This window comes from Vitis vinifera, chromosome 12 (assembly GCF_030704535.1).
Source record: "Vitis vinifera cultivar Pinot Noir 40024 chromosome 12, ASM3070453v1".
Taxonomy (NCBI): Eukaryota; Viridiplantae; Streptophyta; class Magnoliopsida; order Vitales; family Vitaceae; genus Vitis; species Vitis vinifera.
The window spans coordinates 1,295,172-1,320,100 of NC_081816.1; the positions used below are offsets into that span (position 1 = coordinate 1,295,172).

Genomic DNA, 24,929 nt, shown 5'->3' on the forward strand with positions numbered 1-24,929 from the left:
TCAACTCTCGTTATCAAAATAATTCTAAAAAGTTTGAAACTTAGGACAAAGAATTGTTCAAATCAATATGTGATGGAAGGACTAATTAGCTATATTCCTCAAATGAGACTGAACCCTTTCTTAACTAATTAGGCACAACCTTCCTACATTTTCTTTGCTTGTATTTGTTCTTAGATATCACCACTCTAGCTCTCTAATATGGTAACAATCAACCACAACCACTATAAATAGAATCCTCCTTTCCTTTTCAGTTTCCCCAAAAGGGATCTAATGATTAAAATAAATAAATAAAATTCATCTTGTTAACATTTATATATAGCGATCATAAAAATTCTATAAAAAATAATAAACTTAAAGCTCTTATCAAAACTTTCCAATGATGTAGATGTAGAACCCAAATAATCCCTTTTAATAAAGCTTGATCCATTTACCTTCCTTGGAGCATCCCTATTTCCTAGTGAGTATGTGGGAATTATTTTTTATTTTTTTGGTTCAACTCCCAAGTCAAGAAAGGAAAATGGAAGAAAAACATGGATATATGCACAAACCCTAACACATCTTTCATTCACTGAATCTCAAAGAATGAATATTAATAAAAAATAATCTCAATAAACAAACCAATTATAGAGAACTAAGTTCAGAAAAATAAACACACAAAAGGAGTTTATACCCAACATCATGCATTCAAAACCACTATATCTTGAGTTTATTCTATGTAACTCACTATACTTATTTGTATTTCTTTGAGGTTATTCTACAACAATCTTATGTCTTTAAAAGCAATCCCAGTAGTAGGAAAGTACACAAAGTCTTTAACTCAAGATAAATGAAACAAAATTATTAACTTAAACTATTTTAAATCGCACAATTAAATAGGCCATTACTTTCCTTGGAAGTCCTTTTTCTTGACTTTGAGGAACTCATACCACACCATGTAAGTATAATTATTAAGGGCCTTTCCTTTCAAAATGTGGAAAATAAACTTTGATTCCACAAAATATCATTTTCCACCAATTCCTAGAGTTTATGGAGACTGTAGCAATATTGGGATTAAAATACCTTCAATAACTTATATCATATCATTCTAAATGGTTTTAAGCCCAATTAATTCTAAATGATTATTGGTATTGAAATTGCTGTCATTTATCATACAAATTGAGTAAAAATTTTATACCTAAACAAAATAGAAGTTGTCACTAGGAAATCAACCATTTTCTCTATCTCTTTGGCCATTCAATTTTTAATATTATGTCATCCATTAATTTATCAACAAAAAATGTTAAAAGTATATAAGTGACAACAACTGAAGAACGATTACATTAAGACATAAAATGTCCCATAATTTACAAGTAGTTTACATGGTCTTTCCAAGAGAAACATATTGGATACTTAAGGAAAGACATTCATGGGTGATTCAAGATACAGCTTGCTTACATATATATATATATATATATATATATATATATGTGTGTGTGTGTGTGTGTGTGCAGCTTTGGCAATCTTCAGTGGATATTGAAGAGAGGATCTTGCTCGTTCTGAGGATTTTCGAGAGCCTTGACATGTTTCATAAATGAAGCTGCGGCTTCTTCCCTTTCTTCTAGCTGCCCCAATTTATCAAATACCATGGCAATCAAGTAGAAAGCCTCAGCCGCCAATTCATGATACTATACAACCACAAGCATTGTCATCCCATTAATGACTACAATGAAATTCTCCATCATAGAAAAAATGCATACAGTTACATATATGTATAAGAAGATAATATAGATGGAGAGAGAGAGAGAGAGAGAGGACTTGGCCCCACGGTATTTTAAAGGCTTTATCTTTTGACAGAGACCAACTACAATTACAAAGGGGTTAACTCTTAAACGTGTATTCCTTTTCTGCACGAGATACCTGTTAGTCCTCAGATAGTTTTGATAGTGAAATATCATGTAACAGAACAATGAAAGCATGCAAGCCCTTCTAAATATATGCAACCAAATGTTTGTTTTATCTACTAGACTAATCAATCTGACTCATTGACATGGATTTTCTTGCTTTTCTTTTTCCATGTGGAACCAAACCTAATACATAAAATCATCACTTAATGCTCAAGTTCTCTTACATTTCATGGATCATCATAATTAGTTAACAAAGATGAACCTTAAGCTCAGAAGAACAAACTGCTGAATCAAGAAAAAAAGTACGTCAACATACCAACTTCCAAATTGTGGCTAAACTAAACAAGGGAGCATATTTGGACAAATCAGATTGTTGGCTGAGGTAAACTTATGGAGCTTGTTATCCACAGGTACTGGAACCAAATTGCTATTCTAAACTAGCAATGAACATGCTATCACATAAATCACATACACAAAACGGGTATGAACAAAAATATTTTTAGCTAATACAAATGTGTAAGCATTCTTACTCTCAAACTCAGTTATTAACTGACCTCCAAAATTTCAAGCTCTTCAGTAGCTTGCCTTAAAGGATCCAGCACAACCTCAGAATTTTCAAAAACTGGCATCAATATTCAACAGGCAGAGAGACAATAGATTAGAAGCTTCAATAAAGGAGAAAAATACAGAATCACAGCACTGGTTAGCTGATTGTCATTATCACTTATTTGAATATGAAACCGAAATCCTATTTTAAGATGTCCATGTATCCTGTGCTATTCGAACAACAATTTCATGAAACAAAAAACTATTCAAGTCATAGCTTTAGCTTTAGGTTGAAATTAAAAAATAAAAAGTGCACAAGACTTTAGTTTCATATACTTTGTAAAATTGCAAATGATACACCAAAACCAGCCAGGTTCAATGGTGTTTCTGAGACACAATGGCAAAAGCCATTCCAAGGGCCACCAACCTAAGTGACACTCAACTCCCATGAATCATCAAGTCCAATGTGAAACTGTGAATTCACAGGTGTGTGTGAACAAAATCGCTTATAGCAGTAGGCAAATAATGAGCTAAAGCCAACGACTTAAAGATGGATGGCTACCAAACCATAACAAGTGAATTATCTGAACTTCATGAATTTGCTCCACCAACAGTTGTCATCGATGAAGTTTGATTATGTTCCAAATATCCCATCTCTAACATTGTGCACGTTTATCACTTCAAGCTGTCCATTGTGTGTTTGCATTATTGTTTTGTTAGAGTAGCAAAAACAGAGTATCATATTATAGGGTGAAAATGAAGTACTGAATCTTGCTGGATCTTACCACAACCTTTCATTGCTTTAGGAAATCTCTGTTGATAGTTATTGCTTTAGGAAATATTGTAAAGATTGTTTTATCATATCTTGTATAGATATCTAATTTTGGGGATTTAATCCTTGATTCATGCAGAACTATAGTTGCAACATGATTTCCATAGTTTTATCCTATCAGAGACTTTCTATTTCCAGTATTCCTTAAAGACCCTTGCCAATTGCCAAAAATGTTTTTCTACATGGTTGCACAAGGAAAAGGTCTATATAGATTGTCGTTATGGCTTAAATTTTCCCCTGCTAAAGGTATAAAGAAAAAGTCTATATGATTTAAAACAAAGTTTAAGAGTTCCATGTGATTTATTTAGCCAATGGTTGGCTGAAGGAACACAAGGCTACAAAGACAATTCAACATACCCCATCAGATGCTTAACAAGGACATACTAAAGTTTTCATATTTATCAAAATGATTTCATTATACTAGGCAAGGGTGCATAATAAATGAAGGCACTGAAGAATTACTTAGCCAGAGATTGGGATCAAACACATTGAGGACCTAAAACATTCCCTTAAACAGAATAAAATTACTAGGTAGAGGCAAGATGTATTTACATCAGAGGAAAAAACGTATAAAGACAAATTTTGGGATGTGAACCTCTGGTACTCCAATAACTCATTGGTTTAAGATAATGAAAGCCCTTTTCAATTGATGTTGTTAGACATATGGGTCAAGTTACTATTCATCCAGATAGGTAATCCTGTCAGTATAGTGAGTCAATTCATGCACTGTCCAAGGACAAAGCACTTAGAGATTGTTTACAGTCATCTGGAGGAAAAACTCCCATGTTAATTAAGCATAGATGAATAATCATTGAATCATTTTTAATTGCAAACTAGATCTACCTTGGAGAATTTTACTCTTGTTGGAGGGAACCTAGTGGCAATGAAGAGTCACAACATTTGGTTTCTGTTAGGTCCAGTGCTGAAGTTGAGTTCAAAGCACTAGAAAATAGGTGTGCAAATTCCTTTGGTTAAGAATTCTGAACAGGGAGATGGGTGTCACTTCTCAAAATGAAAGGGAGAGACTACTTTGATAATAATCTCCTACTCCTAGCACAATTTAACATGAGTAGGAAAACACATTGAAGGTGGTAGACATATTGCAAAAGAGAAGTTAAACTCCCATCCATTTTTGCACCAGATGTAAGGACTGGATACTAACAAGTAGCTATCCTAATAAGAGATACAAAGTTCATCAGTGCAGCTATTTGATTGAGTTGTCCATCAGACTATGGGTAACCATGCTGCATGCCCCTCTAAAAAGTAAGCCAACTTATGAGGTGCAACCTAGGGGCTTCAGTCATACAATCAAGTCCAATCTAAGCACTATTTGCAAGCTCTGGGCCGGACCTAGTCAATGTGTTTATATCCCACATTAATAATTCTATACAAAATATGAGGCTTGGCTCAAGTCATAAAGAAATGGTAAGGGGTATGAGTTTATTGGCAAAGACCAAATCTCTTAATCTTCTTCTATATGTATCAAAATACAATATTTATATATTGATATACAAACCCTCAGCACACTCAAACCCCAAATGGCCACCCTTGCATGAGAGATATACACCTCTGGATGTGACCTTGCTAAACTTCTATAACCTATATTAGCTCATAATCACACTGTGGAGGGGGGATACTTATCAGGATGCATCATTCGGGGTGGTAGTAAACCCACTTTGAACATTTCCCACTTATTTTTTGCTGATGACACAATAGTGTTTTGTGAGGCAAGCAAGGAGCAATTAACTCACTTAAGCTGGATTCTCCTTTGGTTTGAAGCGGCTTCAGGGCTAAGGATTAATCTAGCCAAAAGCGAAATCATCTCAGTTGGAGAAGTGGAGGAGATTCAAGAGCTGGCAGTTGAGTTAGGGTGCAGGGTGGGATCCTTGCCCTTTCAATATTTGGGACTCCCTCTAGGGGCTCCTAATAGGGCTACTTCTATGTGGGATGGAGTGGAAGAGAGAGTTAGGAGGAGACTTGCGCTTTGGAAAAGGCAGTACATTTCCAAAGGGGGGAGGATCACTCTTATAAAAAGCACCTTGGCTAGCATGCCAATATACCAAATGTCTATTTTCCCAATGCCCAAGACTGTTGCTAAAAGAATAGAGAAAGTTCAAAGAGACTTTCTATGGGAGGGGAGGAAACTTGGAGGGGAAAATTCATCTAGTTAAATGGGATGTGGTTTGCACAAAAAAGAACAAGGGTGGGCTAGGCTTAAGGAAAATAGCCACACTGAACAAAGCCTTGCTTGGTAAGTGGATTTGGAGGTTTGCTTGTGAAAAAGATAATCTTTGGAAGCAAGTGATCACAACGAAGTATGGGCAAGAGGATCATGGTTGGAGGTCAAAGAAGGCTAATGGGGCGGTTGGAGTAGGGGTTTGGAAGGAGATTTTGAAAGAATCTGATTGGTGCTAGGATAATCTGGTGTTTCTAGCTAGGAAGGGCACCAAAATCAGATTTTGGAAAGATATTTGGTGCACTGATACACCGCTGTCCCATTGCTTCACTCACCTCTTTGTTATGGTTGCGCATAGGGATGCAACGATTGAGGAGATGTGGGACCAAAATTCTAGTCAAGAAGGCTGGAATCTAAACTTTTTGAGAGATTTTAATAATTGGGAGTTGGATATGGTTGGAGATTTGCTTTATATTTTGAGGGGTCATAGGCCTTCTTTGGAGGAAGATTCAGTTATGTGGAGGCGAGGAAGAAATGGTCACTTCAAGGTCAAGGAAGCTTATAGGTTGTTGGTCAATCCTAATGACACAGTTTTTCCTTCAAGGTGCATCTGGGTGGATAGGGTGCCAACTAAAGTTGCTTTTTTCGCTTGGGAGGCGACGTGGGGGAAGGTGATCACTCTGGACAGGCTCCAAATAAGAGAGGTGCAACTTCCTAATTGTTGTTTTTTGTGTGGTTGTGAAGAAGAAAATGTAAATCATATTCTCATACACTGTATAGTGGCTAGAGCATTGTGGGATATTATTCTTGGGTTAGTAGATGTTAAATGGGTCTTCCCAGAAACTGTAAAAGAGGTCTTAACTATCTGGAGGGGCCCATTTGTGGGGAGGAAAAGGAAAAAGGTTTGGAAATCCATACCGTTGTGTATTTTTTGGACGATTTGGAAGAAGAGGAATAGGCTAGCTTTTAGGGGGGGGGGGTGTTGAATATCCAGAAATTAAAGAATTTTTTTGTTTGTAACTTATGGAGCTGGGTTAAATTGTATTTAGGCGAGGAGTCTCTCTCCCTTATAGGCTTTTTGGAGTGGGTAGCATCGACTTAACGGGAGATGATTCTTTTCTGGTCTTGTTGCTCCTTTTTGTGGCTCTAGCTGCCTTATATACTCTCTGTATGCTTTGTGGCTTTTAGCCTCTTTTTAATGCATATCTTGTTTAACTATCAAAAAAAAAAAAAAATATTAGCTCATAATCACTTTCAAGCTTAACCAATAGAGCTTTATAGATAAAGGTACGGGGCGGCTTCACTTTTGTTGTGTGGCTCTCTGCCCTGCCACCCCTACTTAGCATTCACTAGTGATATTTTACTAAAATTCCAGATGTTGTGGAATCCTAATTAATTAAGCAACTGAAAGAAAGTCTGATAAAGTCAAGCAAAAATAAGCTTAATTGCACAAAAATCAATATCAGTAGTAAATAGACCTACCCTAAGAACTGAAATCAAAACCTAATGCACCAAAAATAAAATTTGTTAACATTGTAATAACAAAACTAATACCAAAAGAAGAGAAAGAAAGTTCACTTGCACTTAAAAAACATCTTATCAATACCATCAGAAAATATCAAGTACCTGAGAAACTAGGATTTGATAAATAGCATTTTGCTTCAGCAATATAGGCCCGAGAGCGAAGCTCCAAACCTCCATGACCAAGAATCATTGGAAGAGCCCCCTGTACAAGGATTGAAGCCCTTTCTGCATGGTTTGATCCAAGTGAGAGCCACAACTCAGCTAGTGTGAGAGTGGCTGATGCTTTGAGAAGATCCAAGTTAAATGACTGGCAAAATGAAAGGCTAGCCAATGCATATGGAAGGCCTAAAACAGCATTGCCTGATTTCTGAAGACGGAAAAAAAGGGAAAAAACTACAATTATAGCATTTGAATAGAAGAAACAAAGGAAAAACATGTAGCAGATCTCTTCAAACAGGACTCAGACATGAAAGAGGCATTGAATCTTCAACTGATTCCTTAAGGGAATTCGAATGCAAATTTTATTCTAATAGATGACTAATAAAAATTAAAAATAAATTATCTCCCCTCCTTGGAGGAGCAACTTGGAGAAAAAGTGATTATTGTAATGTTTTAATTTAAGGTCACAATCTTATAATGTGACATATCTTGGTTGCTCCAATAGCAAAAGAAAAAGGGGATTGGCGATGAATTAAGATCTTCCACACTTGTGTTTTGTTCCAAGAAAGACTATGCACTTTAATTATTCATGGAGAAAATAGCTCAAATATAGCTTCATGAGAACTTGTCGAGGAACTTAATCTAAAGATGGAAAAGCATCCAAATCCCTATCAAATAGCATAGGGTAGATAACAACTCTATTTTGATGAGTTCTCTATATCTAGTAATGTTTAATTTTAGTAATAATTTTAAGTCATCAATATGGTGTTATGTTTTGCCAATGAAAGCTACTCATATTGTACTTGGAAGACCATGGCACTATTTTGTAAGTTACATGAATAGTCAATCATGATCTTTGGATTAGTTATGATCTCTAGATTAACCAATGCACTGAGCAGATTGATCCAAGTCTCAATATGGGTTTTAATTGTTAATATTAAAAAATACAACAGTATACACACACACTGTTTGTATGTCTATTGGTGGTTCTTCAGGACTCATGTGAGTGTAAGGAAAGTCAATGCTTGGATTTTCGAATCAAAATATCGTTATAGTTGATTTGAAAATTCAATAATTTTACACTTATATGATCAAGAATATTGGAAAGACTACATCTATAATATCTTTATTTGATGGAAGGCTTGATTGTCATGTTATGGAGAGATTAATTGTCAAGTTCCAACACGCGTTTCATTCTGAGAGATTTTGAATCCTCTATTATCCTAGTAAAAAATGAACTTGAAGAACACTGGAAGATTTCAGTTGGTAGTTGCATCATGTAAAAAATTTTACAAGTTCTAATGAAGAGTCCTACATTATGCATTATCAATTTGTTCGTATATGTTGACGAAGAAAGAATGGGTGAAAGACATTAAAACACAAGGTTGAGTTTTTTTCCAAGTTAGAGGGGAATTGATGTGGATGAATTTTCGATATCTCTTTAAGATAGAAATGAAAAGAAACAAATATATCTTAAATTATTTTATCAAGGGTGTTGAATATAATGTATTTATAGTATATTATCTTTCCTTGTTAATATAGGTCACATGTATGGTAGTTAGGACTCCTAGCCTTGTATATATATATATCTCTCTCAATTGTAAGTGTACATTTTACATGAATGAGAATTAAGGTTTTTCTCCTTTCTCTCTCTCTCTCTCAACATGGTATCAGAGCCAAAGGAGAAAACCTAATCTTTTTTTCGGTTTAGCCGTGTAATCAATTCCGGCAAACCGTCCAATGACCGTGTTTCACTCCGGTCCCCTCATTCTCTTCCCGAACCACTCCGGACAACCTCATCGCCGTCGGATCTCCACCACGCCGGCAACCTTTTCCGGCGAAATTTTTCGACGACCTATTTTCCGGGAAACGACCACATATTCCGAAACGCCGGAGACTGATCTACACGCCAGTGGAAACCCCACCGGACTGGTAAATTTACAGTTGGTTGTCGTTGGGTCTATGCAGTTAAGGTTGGTCCTGATGGTCAGGTTGATCGCCTTAAGGCCCGCTTAGTTGCTAAAGGCTATACTCAAGTTTATGGTTCTGATTATGGTGACACATTCTCCCCTGTTGCCAAGATTGCTTCTGTCCGCTTGCTTCTCTCCATGGCTGCTATGTGTTCTTGGCCTCTTTATCAGTTGGATATTAAAAATGTCTTCCTTCATGGTGATCTTTCCGAGGAAGTTTATATGGAGCAACCTCTTGGTTTTGTTGCTCAGGGGGAGTCTGGTTTAGTGTGCAGGTTACGCCGTTCTCTATATGGCTTGAAACAATCTCCTCGAGCATGGTTTAGCCGTTTTAGTTTTATTGTTCAAGAGTTTGGCATGCTTCGCAGTACAGCAGACCATTCAGTTTTTTATCATCATAACTCCTTGGGGCAGTGTATTTATCTGGTTGTTTATGTGGACGACATCGTCATTACAGGCAGTGATCAGGATGGTATTCAGAAACTAAAGCAACATCTTTTTACCCACTTTCAGACCAAAGACTTGGGGAAACTCAAGTATTTCTTGGGAATTGAGATAGCTCAATCCAGTTCTGGTGTGGTCATTTCCCAAAGGAAGTATGCTTTAGACATCCTGGAAGAAACCGGTATGTTAGACTGTAAACCGGTAGACACACCTATGGATCCGAATGTCAAACTTGTACCAGGACAGGGGGAGCCTTTAGGAGACCCCGGGAGATATCGACGGCTCGTAGGTAAATTGAACTATCTCACCATTACTCGTCCAGACATTTCTTTTCCTGTGAGTGTTGTTAGTCAATTCCTACAGTCACCATGTGATAGCCATTGGGATGCCGTAATCCGCATTCTTCGATATATCAAAAGTACACCAGGCCAAGGTGTATTGTACGAAAACAGAGGTCATACTCAAGTTTTTGGTTACACAGATGCAGATTGGGCTGGCTCACCCACAGATAGACGTTCCACTTCAGGGTACTGTGTTTTTATTGGAGGTAATCTAATATCTTGGAAGAGTAAGAAACAAGATGTAGTGGCCAGATCTAGCGCTGAAACCGAGTATCGAGCTATGGCTTTGGCAACATGTGAACTCATATGGTTGAGACATCTTCTTCGGGAGTTGAGATTTGGAAAGGATGAACAGATGAAACTCATCTGTGATAACCAGGCCGCATTACATATTGCATCCAATCCAGTCTTTCATGAAAGGACCAAGCATATTGAAGTTGACTGTCATTTCATTAGAGAGAAGATCGCATCAGGATGTGTTGCTACAAGTTTTGTTAATTCAAATGATCAACTAGCAGACATCTTCACTAAATCTCTCAGAGGTCCTAGGATTAAATATATTTGTAACAAGCTTGGTGCATATGACGTATATGCTCCAGCTTGAGGGGGAGTGTTGAATATAATGTATTTATAGTATATTATCTTTCCTTGTTAATATAGGTCACATGTATGGTAGTTAGGACTCCTAACCTTGTATATATATATATATATATATATATCTTTCAATTGTAAGTGTACATTTTACATGAATGAGAATTAAGGTTTTTCTCCTTTCTCTCTCTCTCTCTCAACAAAGGGTATTTAAGTAATTTATAATTTTTTAGATTCTCTAGAGTCATAATTAGTTTAATAGTTGGAATTTGAGTTTTATTTAGAATTTGAGAAATTTTATAATTCGCCTTAAAAGAAGTTTCTAAACTTCATATTTTCTAAATTAGGTACTTTTTTTTAAGTTTTTATTTGAGTCTTTAGAATCTAGAAGTCTTCTTTATTATAAACTCTTATTATAGAAGTTTTTATAAAGTAAGTTTTCTATTTTCTTTAAAAAAATATAGCAAATTTAGTAGTTGTAGAAAAGAAATAGGAGTCCTAATAGGTTATCACATAAGCTAGGTTTCTATTTTCATGGTTTTATTCAATTTTTAAGGTTTTCTCAAGCCTACAATAATGTTAACTAATGTAAATGGGATTAATGATTGGTAATCAATAATATTAAGGTTTTTGTTTCTTTTACATACCTTGCAATTTTCAACAATGAGACTACATTATTTTTTTTCCTAGGTGAGAATCCTAGAAGATCTTAATGAGACTCTAAAGTTTCCTATCTTTCTTTTTTATCTTTCTTTTCTAGTAATTTTTTTTTTCTCTGCTACTATAATTTTATTCTTATTCTTCTTCTTAAACCTTTAAAGATTGAAACCCCAACTGACATTATTTGATTGTAGGCGTATCAAATATAAGGGAGGCTATTAAAGTTGCTCTCCAACATTATTATAAATGCAATTTAAAGTGGATATACACTTCATTTAGGAGAAGCTGAATGATGGTTGAGCAACTTCCATATATTTTGACCAACAGGTGCCTAGTAGGAATTTCATAATTTTTTAGGCAAGCCAGGACATGTACAACATCTATGCCCAACCTTGAGGAAAACCTTTGGACCAGAATGTCCAGTAAAACAGAAATTCTATAAGCTAGGGGCAATTGGGTGCAAAACACAAATGAAATGAGATAAAGAGTAGCCTTGATTCTAGTAACTTTTTGTCCATTCTCCTCTCCACTCTTTTATTATATTTCCAATTGCATCCATCTACCCATTTCAACTAATTTTACCAATACAAACATATTTCCAGGCATGGTTTCAATTTATTGAAAATTGATCAAACTAGTATTGCAGAAAAATTGTGCAGGTGAATTCCATTAACAATCAGTATGTTACCCTCCATGTGCAAAGTCATAGCTGTGCCATTGATTACCTTCCTATGGTCCAGAAGACAGCTAGCTTAAACTTAATCTAGCTGAATCTCCATATTTACCCTTGAATCTATTCTGAAAGGATATAACAACATTTTATGCAGTCATACCAATTGCAATTTGACTATGTAGTCATATTTATTGTGAATTAATTACGCAGCCATACCTTGTGGATCTCTGCAAGCAAGAGAAGAACAGTGGCATTTTCAACTTGCAGATTGAATTTGTAACACATGCAGAAGAGGGAGTGTGCAACAGCTGCTGCCTGCAGAGAACATTAAGTGCCACAGCATAAAGAAAAATTAGGCAACATAAACAAGGATTTACTACCTTATTACAATTAATCACTTCAGTGATGCATCATAGTTAGAAACCCATGCCAGACAACAAGATTTAGTTTACCAAGCTAAACAATAATTTGCCAATAATGAAAACAAACTACCATGAAATTCTAGGGTTTGGTACAATGTTTAATGAACCCAAGAAAATGAATAAGATGATGAAATAGAAAAGGAAAAGTGTTTCTCTAATCCTCAATTATACTTTAAACAACACTAAGGGCATGTCATGACTATGGATATGAAAAGGAGATGGCATTAAAAAATGTAGTTGCAACAGCCAGTGAGCTAATTCCAAAAACCTGAATTGTTTGTGCAAATCTTCAGACTTCTAAATCACCCACCTCTAATGTGCAAGTTGGAGAAGAAAAGGAGACCTTATGCCATACTTGCCCATTTAATCTTTAAATCTCTGCAGTAATGTGGGATTCAACTTGACTCTCACTCAACCCTCCACCAAACCTACCTTTATGTAGTTACTGTATTCAGACTAACCAGGCTAATACAATAGCAAAGTCAGCTTTGTCTTTCTAACTCTTGGCCAATGAAATTACAACCTACTTTATGTAGTTACAATATTCATACCAACCAGTGTAATGGGATAACAAGACCAGCTTTGATTTCACATACCAGTCCATGAAGCCAAAGTCCAACACAAAGTTAAGTTCAAAGATCACATATGGTGTATCAAGGAATTATAATGTGTGAATCAACACAGGACCTAGTGTTGATACCCAATTTTGTGCTCTCCACTTGTTGCATATGCTACAACACAGTAGAGTGGATTTTCTCACTTAACCGCCTATAATGCACCACCACATGGCCATTGCCACAATTTCATAAATCAAATGACTCCATCCATATGACCCCATGCAGCTAGCATTTCCATCTCCATGCTCTACAAAGTAACACCAATTTATTCACATTGGGATGAAATTGAAACTTAGCATGGCATCCTACCTCTTGGATAGATGTCCAAGCATCTCAAATGGCCACACGATGTACATTCTCACAGTATATGGATACCTGCTCATGGAGGACATCAAGGGAGTTCTCCCTATCCCCCTTCAAGTAAAAATGATATTCCATTCCTTTGCTCAATCTAACAGCACAAGATTCAGAGTAAAGCCATCATACAAAGAATCGAAGAGAGGAAAATATTACAAGCACTAAGCTTTGTAGGCATCTGCTGCTAAGTAGCAGCCAATGTTGCTAAATCAGTGTTCTGAGTAGCCTCTACATCTTTCTTAAAGACTTTGATTCCCAGTAAAGTCACATAAAATACTGTGCATCTTGATGGCCAAAGCAAAGGATCTTGACATGGTGATGCTAACATTGTTTCTTTCCAACTCTTTTCCTTTTACACAGGTAATATTCACCCTACCTCTCCTTTTATGATCACAAAGGTTCCATTCAAACCAATAGTAATCCATTACTTCACAAGTTGAACAAGCAAAATAGAATAATTGTAATCACCTTTGACACTAATCAGAGTGTAGGTAAACATTATTGCCCCTTTGATAGAATACAACGAGATCACATTAAAGATGCCACCTTTTAATTTAAGAAGTCGCTAGATAGAAAGCTATGTGGTAAATTTAGCAGATGGAATAAACTAGCTATATGCTAAGAAGTTTTGTAAAATGGAAAATATTGAACCTGGCCAAACTGATTTGCTGCAAGCAATGTACGAGCATGGCGAAGGCTTGCTTCTGTCTTCAGTTCCATATCCACACCGGTTACAGAGGATGCCAGAACTCCAAGTTCATCGCATACTTGTTGGGCTAGTTTCAGATGTCCCCTGCATGATACTCAACATAATATTAAACAGAGTTAATGCGGTTTCAACAAAGTGGGGTCCATATACTGTGCTATCTAAACAGCCATGCAAATTGAATTTCATAACCTTACAGGTGTAAAGCACGCTCATGGAGCAGCTGCAGCTTTAGTAACAGGATTCGTGACTTTGAGATGGAACAAAACTTCTCCTCCACTAGCTTAAGAGCAGCAAAGGCCTCTGTGCAGAAATGGGTGGGGTTGTTATGAGGCATAGGAAAGATGAGCACTTGTGAGTATGCATGCATGAGAGAGAGAGAGAGAGAGAGAGAGTTCTTACATGTATCATAATATATATATATATATATATATATATATAAAGTCAACTTCCAAGAAATAATGACATTTTGTAACTTCACAAGAATATTTGAGTGGAAAAATAAAAATAGAAAAATCAAGCAAAATAAGTTAGCCAGAGGACTATTTGCATATAAAGGTAAATGAGTGCATGGAAGATAACAATATTGAGTGCAAAGGACTTGAAACTGAACACCATTTAACAGACATCAATGGTAGGAATTCATATTTGAATAAAACCTAAAAATGAAATCAGGCCAACATCATGTTGGAACACCTACCTTCAGGAACATACAAACAGGTTAGTGATTTAGTCTAAACAACCTTCAATAATGCTGGGCTATGAGAAGAATACAGCATTGTCAAAATCTTGTTTACGGCTGTATAAATTAATAAAAGAAACAAGTAAACCAAAGTACACAAGGCATATACAAGGGGCACATAAAAGAAAGGTCACAAAAGAGAAGCCGCAAAAAACACCCTTACTCTCAACAAGACCCCACCCAATCTACAAAATCAAACAAAGGCATTGTGCCTTCTCTTATGTACATGTTAACCCAAGCTAAAGATTACAAAGGAATGAACATTTTATCTTCTGATCAGTCTATTCCTTGTTTTCAAAAGCTTTTGGATTTCGTACCCGCAAAATTATCAAAGTAATGCAAAAAGAAGCAACCCTCCACACCTTCATCCTTTTCTTTCCTACAAAGGAGTTATGCCAACTTAACAAAGTATCTTTCACTAAAGAAGGAACTCGCAGAAACTACACTAAATAAGGCAATCCAATAATCAAAAGTAGTTTTAGTAAACTAGTCTTCATCAAAAGTAGCATTTTACAAAGAAAAAAGGTTCTCGTCCTCATTATAGTAAACTAGTCTTCAGATGGAAATAAAAGTTCATCAAAACAACAAAGCCCAATAATCACTTTTAATAACTTAATGCAATCAAAGTATAAACATTTATGTTTTTTGGTGTATCAACTATAGAGTTGTAAAAAGAAGTGACACAATATCTAATGAAACCTTTTAAACCACCTATAAGCTTAGACTAAGTAGTAGCTGTCTACCAAGCAATAGGGACCAGTGGGACGATGATTTCCAAGATAACAAAAAATAAATGTCAAAATGTGATAGCTAGATACACCAGATAGAAGGAGGTTTAAAACAAGTAACTACAATGAATATGGAGAGTTCTATTGGGGCCAGTATGACTCACCATCCATGAGCTTTCAAAGGGCTTGTTGGTGGTGTTGAAAAAGATAGGATTGGTTGAGATAATTAGCAAAATATTAGGAAATTTAAATGTACAAGATATTAGGAGATTTATTCTTTTGTAATCTGTTAGACAACTGTATATTGTTGGGTTGTTAAGTTGTTTCCTATTATAGTGTTGAGAAAATCCTTTATAAAGAGGAAGTCGTGTATACAGTTTTGAATATAGAATAAAAATACAAAAAAATATATTCCTTTCCTATTCTGTCTACATGGTATCAGAGCTGCCCTAATTCACCCAAAAAAACCTTTGCAATTTTTTTTCTTTCTATGTATATCTTTTCCTAACCAGTAGCCATGTCTGACGTTTCTTCTAAGTCAAACCCACTTATTTCCTCTTCCAACCCAGCAACTAAACCTGCAACCCAAACCCATAATACTAAATCCCATCCTGTTCAGATTACCACCATTGGCCTCAATGGTGACAATTTTTTAAGATGGTCTCAATCAGTTCACATGTATCTTAAGGGGAGAGAGAAGATCGGGTACCTGACTGGAGACAAGGTGGCACCGGCATCAGAGGATCCTCTGTACACAATCTGGGATGCAGAAAATTCAATGGTGATGACATGGCTCGTGAACTCCATGAATGAGGAGATTGGCTCCGATTATATGTGCTACTCCACAGCCAAAGAATTGTGGGACAATGTGAATCAGATGTACTCTGATTTGGGTAATCAATCCCAAGTGTATGAACTGACCCTTAAACTTGGTGAGATTCGGCAAGGAGAAGAATCTATCACCAAGTACTTCAGTTCGTTGAAGCTTCTTTGGTAGGATTTGAATTTGTACAACGACTACAAATGGAAGTCCACTGAAGATGCTAATAATTACAAACAGACCGTGGAGGCTCATAGGATTTATAAGTTTCTTATTGGACTCAATGTAGAGTTTGATGAGGTTAGAGGACGGATTATACGGCAATGGGGTACAAGCAAAGTCAGGGTGATCACACTCTCTTTATTAAACACTTGAAGTCAGGGGGAGTCACGGCTTTGCTAGTCTATATGGATGACATAATTGTGACTGGGAATGATTTAAAGGAAAGAGAAGCTCTAAGATGTCAATTAGCAAAGGAATTTGAGATCAAAGACCCTGGCAAGCTTAAATACTAGCTCGGAATTGAAGTGGCTTACTCCAAGCAAGGAATATTTATCTCCCAACACAAATATGTGTTGGATTTGTTGAAAGAGACAAGGAATATTTATCTCCCAACACAAATATGAGTTGGATTTGTTGAAAGAGACAAGGACACTCGCTTGTAAACTTGTTGAAACGCCTATTGAATAGAATCATCAAACTGTAGAAGCAAGTGAAGATGTGGTTGTGGACAAGGGGATGTACCAAAGGCTCATTGGAAGGCTCATTTATCTCTCCCATACAAGGCCAAATATTGCTTACGCAGTGGGAGTCATAAGTCAATTCATGCATAACCCGAAGGAGACTCATCTACAACTTGTTCATAGGATCCTTCATTATCTAAAATCTTCTCCGAGAAAGGGTATTCTCTTCAAAAAGGGAACCGAATTAACCCTTGAAGACTACACAGATGCAGACTATGCAGGCTCAATGGTAAATACGAGGTCAACATTGGGATATTGCACTTTCATTGGTGGGAACCTGGTCACTTGGAGAAGCAAGAAGCAAACTGTGGTTGCAAGGTCTAGTACTGAGTCTGAATTCAGAGCAATGGCACATGGTGTATGTGAGTTGTTATGGCTGAAGATTATTCTTGATTATTTCAAGGTTAGATGGGACTGACCAATGAGGCTTTATTGTGACAACAAATCAGCTATTTGCATCATTCATAATCTAGCGCAACATGATCAAACAAAGCATATTGAGGTCGATAGACACTTTATCAAATAAAAACTGGATAGTGGTTTGGTCTGCACACCTTACATGCCTACAGGGCGTCAACTAGTAGATATTTTAACGAAGGGGCTAGCAAGTACCGTATTCCAACCAATTGCAAGCAAGCTGGGAATGGAAAATATCTATTCACTAGCTTGAGGGCAAGGGTTAGAACGTCACACAATTATAGGATTTTTTTGTTAAGGTAACTATGTAAATTTAGAATCCCATGTATAGTCAACTGTATTGATTGATATCCCTGATTTGTAGGGATTTATATGGTAGTTTCTTTTTTCGTTTTGTAGCAGCAGCTGTATACATATGAGAGTAGACCTGTACCTAGATTTAATTTTTGAGAATAAATCATTCTTTTCCACAGTTTTCAGTCTGCTGAAACTTAAATAACTTCACATTCAAGGAGCCATGTAGGAAGTTGACATACAATGGGAGAAAGCCCATCAGGGATACACTTCACAATGCCAAATGAAGAAACACATACTGAGGAGCCTTAACAGAATATTGAAAAATAACAACAATTAGAATGGTAGTCAATAAGTAGCAGCGAACAAGCAGCTACTTTTACAGTACCTGGACATAATGTAGGCAAAAAAATAAAATAAAATATTGATTCAAGAACAATTCCAGCACTCAAGCAAAACCATCTTCAGGCCCTCTTCATATGAAGAATTTGTCATTATATTCTGGAAATCCTAAGTACCAGTCATACTTTAAAGTCAGTTGAATTTGTTAATAAATATGGTTTTCTAATCATGTTTGATTGCTTTATGCCAAAAGAACTAATTTGATGATTAGGATTGTAATGGTGCAATTGATGGGACAGAGGTGAATTTATTTATACACATGGTTTTCTCAATAATATTTGATTGTTTTATGCCAAAAGAACTAATTGGATCGTTAGGATTGTAAAGGTGTGATGGGACACACATTCCGGCCATTCTTCCAATAGATAAGCAAATATCTTATATTGGATGGAAAGAACATTGCAGCCAAAACATGCAGGCAACTTTCTCCTAAAATAAAGGAGATTTAGCACCATATAGGAAGAAAGGTACTGCCTTCCAGATTTTCACTTTGTTAATCAAGTGAGGGAACCCCGAGCTGTTTAATCTGGCCCATGTTATCGAACATGCTCCAAGTGCTCAAAACGCAAGATGTTTGGTTTTATGTCAATTGCTTAATTATCCATACTAAAAACAAGTGGACATAATAATCGCATGCATGGTCATGGACAACTTTATTAGGCAACATGCAATTTCTGATGACGAGTTTCAAATGTACAATGATGATGAAGCATGTACCTGATCAAGAATTGAATGTCATATAACACTAGTGGGTAGATGTAACTGAAGACCACACTAAGAAGGGAGCTTTGCATGATTGCATTGCTAGTCAAATTAGGGTAGATATTGATTTGTGCTCAAGTATTAGATGAATTTCAGTATCTCTCTAAAAGTTTGTAATTTTAGCAAATCTGAATGCATTATGTTTAGAATGTGTGATTTTGAACCCTACTTATTCATATCATGTTGGTAAGTTAGGACACCCTATGATGCTGATCAATTTGAATTCCTTGTATCTGTTATTCATAATTTTACAAAGTACTCGTTTCGTTGTATTTTACAACATTTAATGAGCAAATAGGAGTATCGCCATACAAACAGAAAAAAGAAATTAAGAAATAAAATTCCAGAAGTGCTATTGTCAAGTCAAAGATTAAGTACTTTAGCAGCTATAATCACCAGAGACATAAGTTCTCAAAATTTAGTGACCACACACTAGCAATCTCTTTACAAAATGTTTTCTATGATTAGACCATTCTGACAGGATTTCAGTAGAAGTTATGAATGTGCCAAATGGGCCCCTAAAACTCCAAGTAATAAAGAAGTTCTTGGAACAATCCAACACTTAGAAGAGATGAAAAGCTAATTAAGAAGCATTCAAGAATTTAATCTAACCTCTGTGTCCTTTAAATACTGCTAAATGTTGGATAAGCTTTGTATATGCTAAAGCAACATCTGCTGAGCTGGAGGAGCCAAGGAAAGGATTAATCATGTCAAATAAGATAGTGTGGAGGAAAAATGGTAAAGCAAATATCAGAATTCACACCAGGATGCGTAAATCTCATGATATTTTATATCATAATTACCTTGAAGCATTGCTAAAGCAAGTTGCATAAACCAGCGCATTGATTCGAGCAAGAGGGGCACTGAAAACAAAAGGGAGAAAAGGTGAAAAGAAGCATCAATTAAACCAGGAAATTCCTCATAAGAAGTTCAAGGATCCTGATCAGATGTAAATGAACATAGTAAAAAGCACCAAAGGATACCATGAAATCCCAAATACACCTGACCAAGAAGCAACAAGAATGAAACCTTAAAGGCATTTGAGGGGCTTAACGATGTAAATGCTGCAGTACTTAGTGACAAAGCATTACAAATTCAGTCCATTTCTTCCATATGATAAAATTAACATAATACACTAACACAATCTCAATAGTTACTTAGATTGAAACTCTTAACCAACATAAACAGCATTGTTGGACCCTGATTGACCTATAAATGATTTAGGCCTAGCCCATTACAAAGCAATGAAAATCATTACAACAAAAGCCCAAATTCTAGAATTAGAAAAAGAAATGGCTGAAAGACCTTTCAAAGAACAAACTTAAAACACACACCACACACACACACACAATATGCAAGACTGTAAAAATTATATAAGATTCTTCCTCAATGGTGACTTAGAAGAAGCGTAAATGGAAATTCCTTCAGGTCTTGAGACTAAGACAAACATTAACAAAGTCGTAAACTTAAAAAAATAAATAAAATAAAAAATTCCCTATATGATCTCAAGCAATCTCCTCAAGCTTGGTTTGATTGTTTTACCAAGACCATAAAGAAGTTTGGTTATTGCCAGTGTCAATTTGATCACACTCTATTTGTACACATAGTTGGGAGAAGAACTATCATTATCAACGTTTATGTGGATGACATAATCCTAACCAGAGATCATGAGGAAGAAATAGGCAAACTTAAGAGTTTTGTTGCCCGTGAATTCGAAATTAAAGACCTGGGGAATCTCAAATATTTTCTTAGGATGGAAATTGTTAGATCTAAAATGGGTATTGCAATCTTCCAATGGAAGTATGTTCTAGACTTGCTAAAGAAGACCAGGATGTTTGGTTGTAAACCTGCAAACACACCTATAGACTACAGTACTAAACTAGAAATTGTAAAAGGAAGTGCTTTAGTGTATAAAGGAAGATATCAAAGACTCGTAGGGAAACTCATCTATCTTTCTCACATAAGACTAGACATTGCTTTTTCAATCAACATGGTTAGCCAATTCATGAACAATCCAATTGAGGAACATATGAAAGTTGTGTATCGTATTCTAAGATATCTCAAAATGACTCCAAGAAGGCACTCTATTTCAAAAGAACGCAGAATAGAAACATTGAAATTTTTTCAATTACAAATTAGGTTGGCTCCATAATTGACCGAAGATCAAAGGATATCGCACCTATGTATGGGGGAATCTAGTTACTTGACGAAGCAAGAAACAATCTGTTATAGCTCAGAGTAGTGCAAAAGTAGAATTTAGAGCTATGACACATGGAATCTGTGAAGGAATGTAGTTAAAGAAACTCCTAAACAAGCTAAAAATTAACAGAAGATTCTATGAAGATGTTCTGTGACAACCAAGATGTCATAAGTATCGCTAAGAACTCAGTTCATCGTGATCAGGCAAAGCCTGTGGAAACATACCGTCATTTTATCAAGATGAAAATATAGAAAATAATTTCATTGGTTTACACTCCAACAACTCTCCAAACAACAAACATCCTTGCCAAGACACTTTCTAGAACCGACTTTGAAGACTTGAGATCCAAGTTGAGAATAATCAACTTTGTAACCTAGCTTGTGGGGGAGTGTGGAAATCCTGATGAAATCCAAAATGTACAACTGTGTGCACAATTGTGTTACAAATACAGTTGTGTTATAGTTGTATCACAACTATGTCATAGCTATGATACAATTATATTTGAACTAACATAGTTGTATTTCCTATTTGGATTTTATTTCCTAATTTTATGAGAGACTTTCTCTCCTAAAATCAAGGATTAGATTTCTTTTATAGGGCAGATGGCCTCAACCATTCATGTATAAAATCGATACAATAATCAGTTTGAAAATAAGAGAAAGGAGAGATACATAAAAAACAATACTCTCTCCTCACTTACAACCCATCTAATCTATAAAATCAAAAAAAGACAACGAATTAGATCCTATTTTAACCCATATAGAGCTTTCTTTAATTTACACACTTTTTTAGTGGCTAGATCACTTCCAAATCCAATAGGGACTTCCATATAAATCTCTTCTTGCAAATCTCCATTTCGAAATGCATTTTAAACATTGAACTGTTGTAGATCCAAGTTATAATTTGTTACCAATGATAACAAAACTCTGATTATGTTCTTCTTGGAAACCGAGGAAATGTTTCTACATAATTCACGTCATATGTCTAAGTATATCCTTTAGCCACCGATCTCACCTTGTACCTCTCTAATGTCTCATCTACTCTATACTTAACAGAATAGACCCACTTACATCCCATTGTTTTTTTTTCCTACAGACAAATCTACCAAGTCTCAAGTTTTATTTTTCTCTAAGGTCTCCATTTCTGCATTCATAGCTTGTCTCCAATTTTCATTAGATAAAGCCTCGAATAGAGTGGTAGGAATATGAATATTGTTCAAACTTATAAGAAAATACTTATCAGATGAAAACAATGTTTAAATTGACACAACATGGGAAAGTGGATACAAAGGACATTTAGTGCATTCCCTCGTTCCCTTCCTGATGGCAATAAGGAGGTTTTGGTCTATGGGTTTTTTATATTGAAGTTCTGATTCAGTTTGTAAGGGAAGATGAGAGACCGTTACCTCATTTCCAAAAGTCGGTTTAGATTCTTGGACTTATATAAGTCAAGGAACTACAACTTTCTTCCTTGAATACACTTTGCCAATCATTCGATTCTCAAGAGCAGGCTCAATGGATAACTCGGGTTCAAAGAAGGGTATAAATACTGGATCAAACACTTTAGGAGGGTCAATACAATCAATGACAAGTATAGATACTAGATCTAACACTTTAGGTGGGTCAATAAGAAGAGGATCAATGAAATAAAAATCTTGATCCTTATCTTCCTCAATGGAATTCTCCCCCTGAAGATAAGGAGTGAGAAAATAAGACCCACCTTCGTTGAAAGTAACATCAGCTGAGACAAAAATATTTTAAATGGTGGATGATAACACCTATATCCCTTTTGAGTTAATGAATATCCCACAAAAATATATTTGATTGCTCTTGGGTCCAATTTTCCCCTATTTGAACTGTGAACATGCACAAAGGAGACACACCCAAATATTTTAGAAGTGAGATGGTTTGTAGTTCTCATATTAGGATAAAATGACGAGTATTTCCATGGGACTTTTGAAACCTAAGACATTGGAAGGTAATTAGCTTATGAAATGTGTAGTGGTTAAGACAGTTTCCCCCTAATAAGATTTAGACACATGTTTTTGGAAAAAAAATACTTGTATTGCATCAAGGAGGTGACCATTTTTTCTCTCAGCAACTCCATTTTGTTGTGCGGTGTTTACACATGATAATTCATAAATTATACCTTCATGATGAAAGTATGGAGTTAGGACGTGATTGAAATAATCTCTGGCGTTGTCCAATCGAAACCTCTTGATAGTGACACCAAACTGATTTTTCATCCTGTTATGGAAATTTGGGAGAACAAAACACACATCAAATTTGTATTTAAGTAAAAAGATCCAAGAGACCCCAATATAATCATCAATGAAGGACACAAACCAGCAAACCCCAAATATATTTAGGATAGCAAAAGGACCCCAAATGTCACTATGAACTAAATGGAAAGGCTCTGAACTCCTTTAATTACTAATTGAAAAGGTTGAATGCTTATGTTTGGCTAGTTCACATACCTCACAATGAAAGCTCTCAACATCTAATTTCCTAAACAGAGAAGGAAACAAGATCTTATGAATTCTAAACGATGGATGTCCAAGCCTATGATGATGAAGCCAAATTTAAAAAAAAAAAAATGGTGGTGCTCAGAAAGAAGAGGTACGGATGATTTGCTTGGTGTCTCAAGGTAGTATAACCCATTTTGTTCCTTAACAAGTCCAATCATCTTCCCCAAATATTGGTCTTGAAATACACAGTAAGTAGGGTAAAAAATCACATTGCAACCTAAATCTTATGTAAGTTTTTGTATAGAGACTAGATTAGTAGATAACTTTTTTATGATAGGTAAAGAAAATTCATTAAGAGTCAAAAGGCTAGAGAAAGGGTATACACGGAGTATACCAAGATACAAAGAAGCAAAAAACAAAAGGATAAACAAGTCTGACCCTTACTTGGTGGCTAGCCAGTCTACAAAATCTATCAAATAGAGAGTGTGTTCCTCTATATACACCCTAGCCCAATTCACAAAAGTGTACAAAAAAATGGATTTAATATCTTGGTCGTTCCTCTCAATATCATCTAAGGCCCTTCTATTCCTTTCTTTCCAAATGGTCCAAATCAAGCAGATGGGGGCAACTCTCCAAGCTTTCTCCATTTTCTTGCCCACAAAAGATCCATGTCATCCTAAGATGTTCCTTTTCACAGAGGAGTGCATCACCCATTGCACCCCAAAAAGGGAGAAGATTAGAAGCCATAACATTCTAGCCTTCTCACAAAACAAGAGAAGGTGATCTGTGGTTTTCTCCTCATATTTGCACAAAAAGCACCTGTTTGGGATGCTCCAACCAAATCTCTTCAGGTGGCCAATGGTGAGCAGCTTGCACCAGGCCGCCTCCCAACCAAAGAAGCTAGCCCTAATTGGAACCCAAAGCGTCCAAATAGTTCTAACCAGGAAGGGGGGCTTGATGCCCCTTGAGAATAAGCTATAGAAAGACTTGACAGAAAAGGTCCCATTCTTGTTCTCTTTCCATCGGAGCAAGTCATCCACACCTCTTCTAATGGTCAAAGGATGAAGCTTGCTTAATAAGCTTTCTACTTCTCCCACCTCCCAATCATTAAGGTGTCTATTAAAACGAAGCCCCCAGCTACCCCTAACTTCGTTTTCCTCCCAAGCCTCAGCAACCCAGCCTTCTTTATTAACAGAGAGATTAAACAAGAAGGGGAAAGCTTCTTCCAGAGATTGGTTTTCACACCACAAATCCTTCCAAAACTTCACTCTAGTGCTATCCCCTACGATGAAGCGGGAGTGAGATCGAAAGTTCTCCTAACCATTTCTGATGGCCTTCCAAACCCCCACCCCATAACGGTCTCTTACTCCTTTGGAGCACCATCCCCCCTCTTGAAGGTCATACTTACTAGAGATAATTTGCTTCCATAGGGGCTCATTCTCATTAGCAAATC

At 36.2% G+C, this 24,929-nt stretch overlaps 1 protein-coding gene across 1 annotated transcript in view; it reads right to left on the minus strand.

Moving 5' to 3' along the window:
- Positions 1-1,294: 1,294 nt before the first annotated feature.
- Positions 1,295-24,929, minus strand: part of LOC100852438 (anaphase-promoting complex subunit 5) — an 89,744-nt gene continuing 66,109 nt past the window's right edge. Inside the window, exons 13-20 of the mRNA XM_059741182.1 lie at positions 19,613-19,672; positions 19,422-19,489; positions 14,099-14,204; positions 13,847-13,988; positions 12,016-12,114; positions 7,064-7,328; positions 2,438-2,505; positions 1,295-1,664 (exon numbers count right to left, since the gene is read on the minus strand). Of these exons, the coding sequence (XP_059597165.1) occupies positions 1,503-1,664; positions 2,438-2,505; positions 7,064-7,328; positions 12,016-12,114; positions 13,847-13,988; positions 14,099-14,204; positions 19,422-19,489; positions 19,613-19,672 (970 nt within the window). The 3' untranslated portion in view covers positions 1,295-1,502. The remainder of the gene's footprint in view (positions 1,665-2,437; positions 2,506-7,063; positions 7,329-12,015; positions 12,115-13,846; positions 13,989-14,098; positions 14,205-19,421; positions 19,490-19,612; positions 19,673-24,929) is intronic.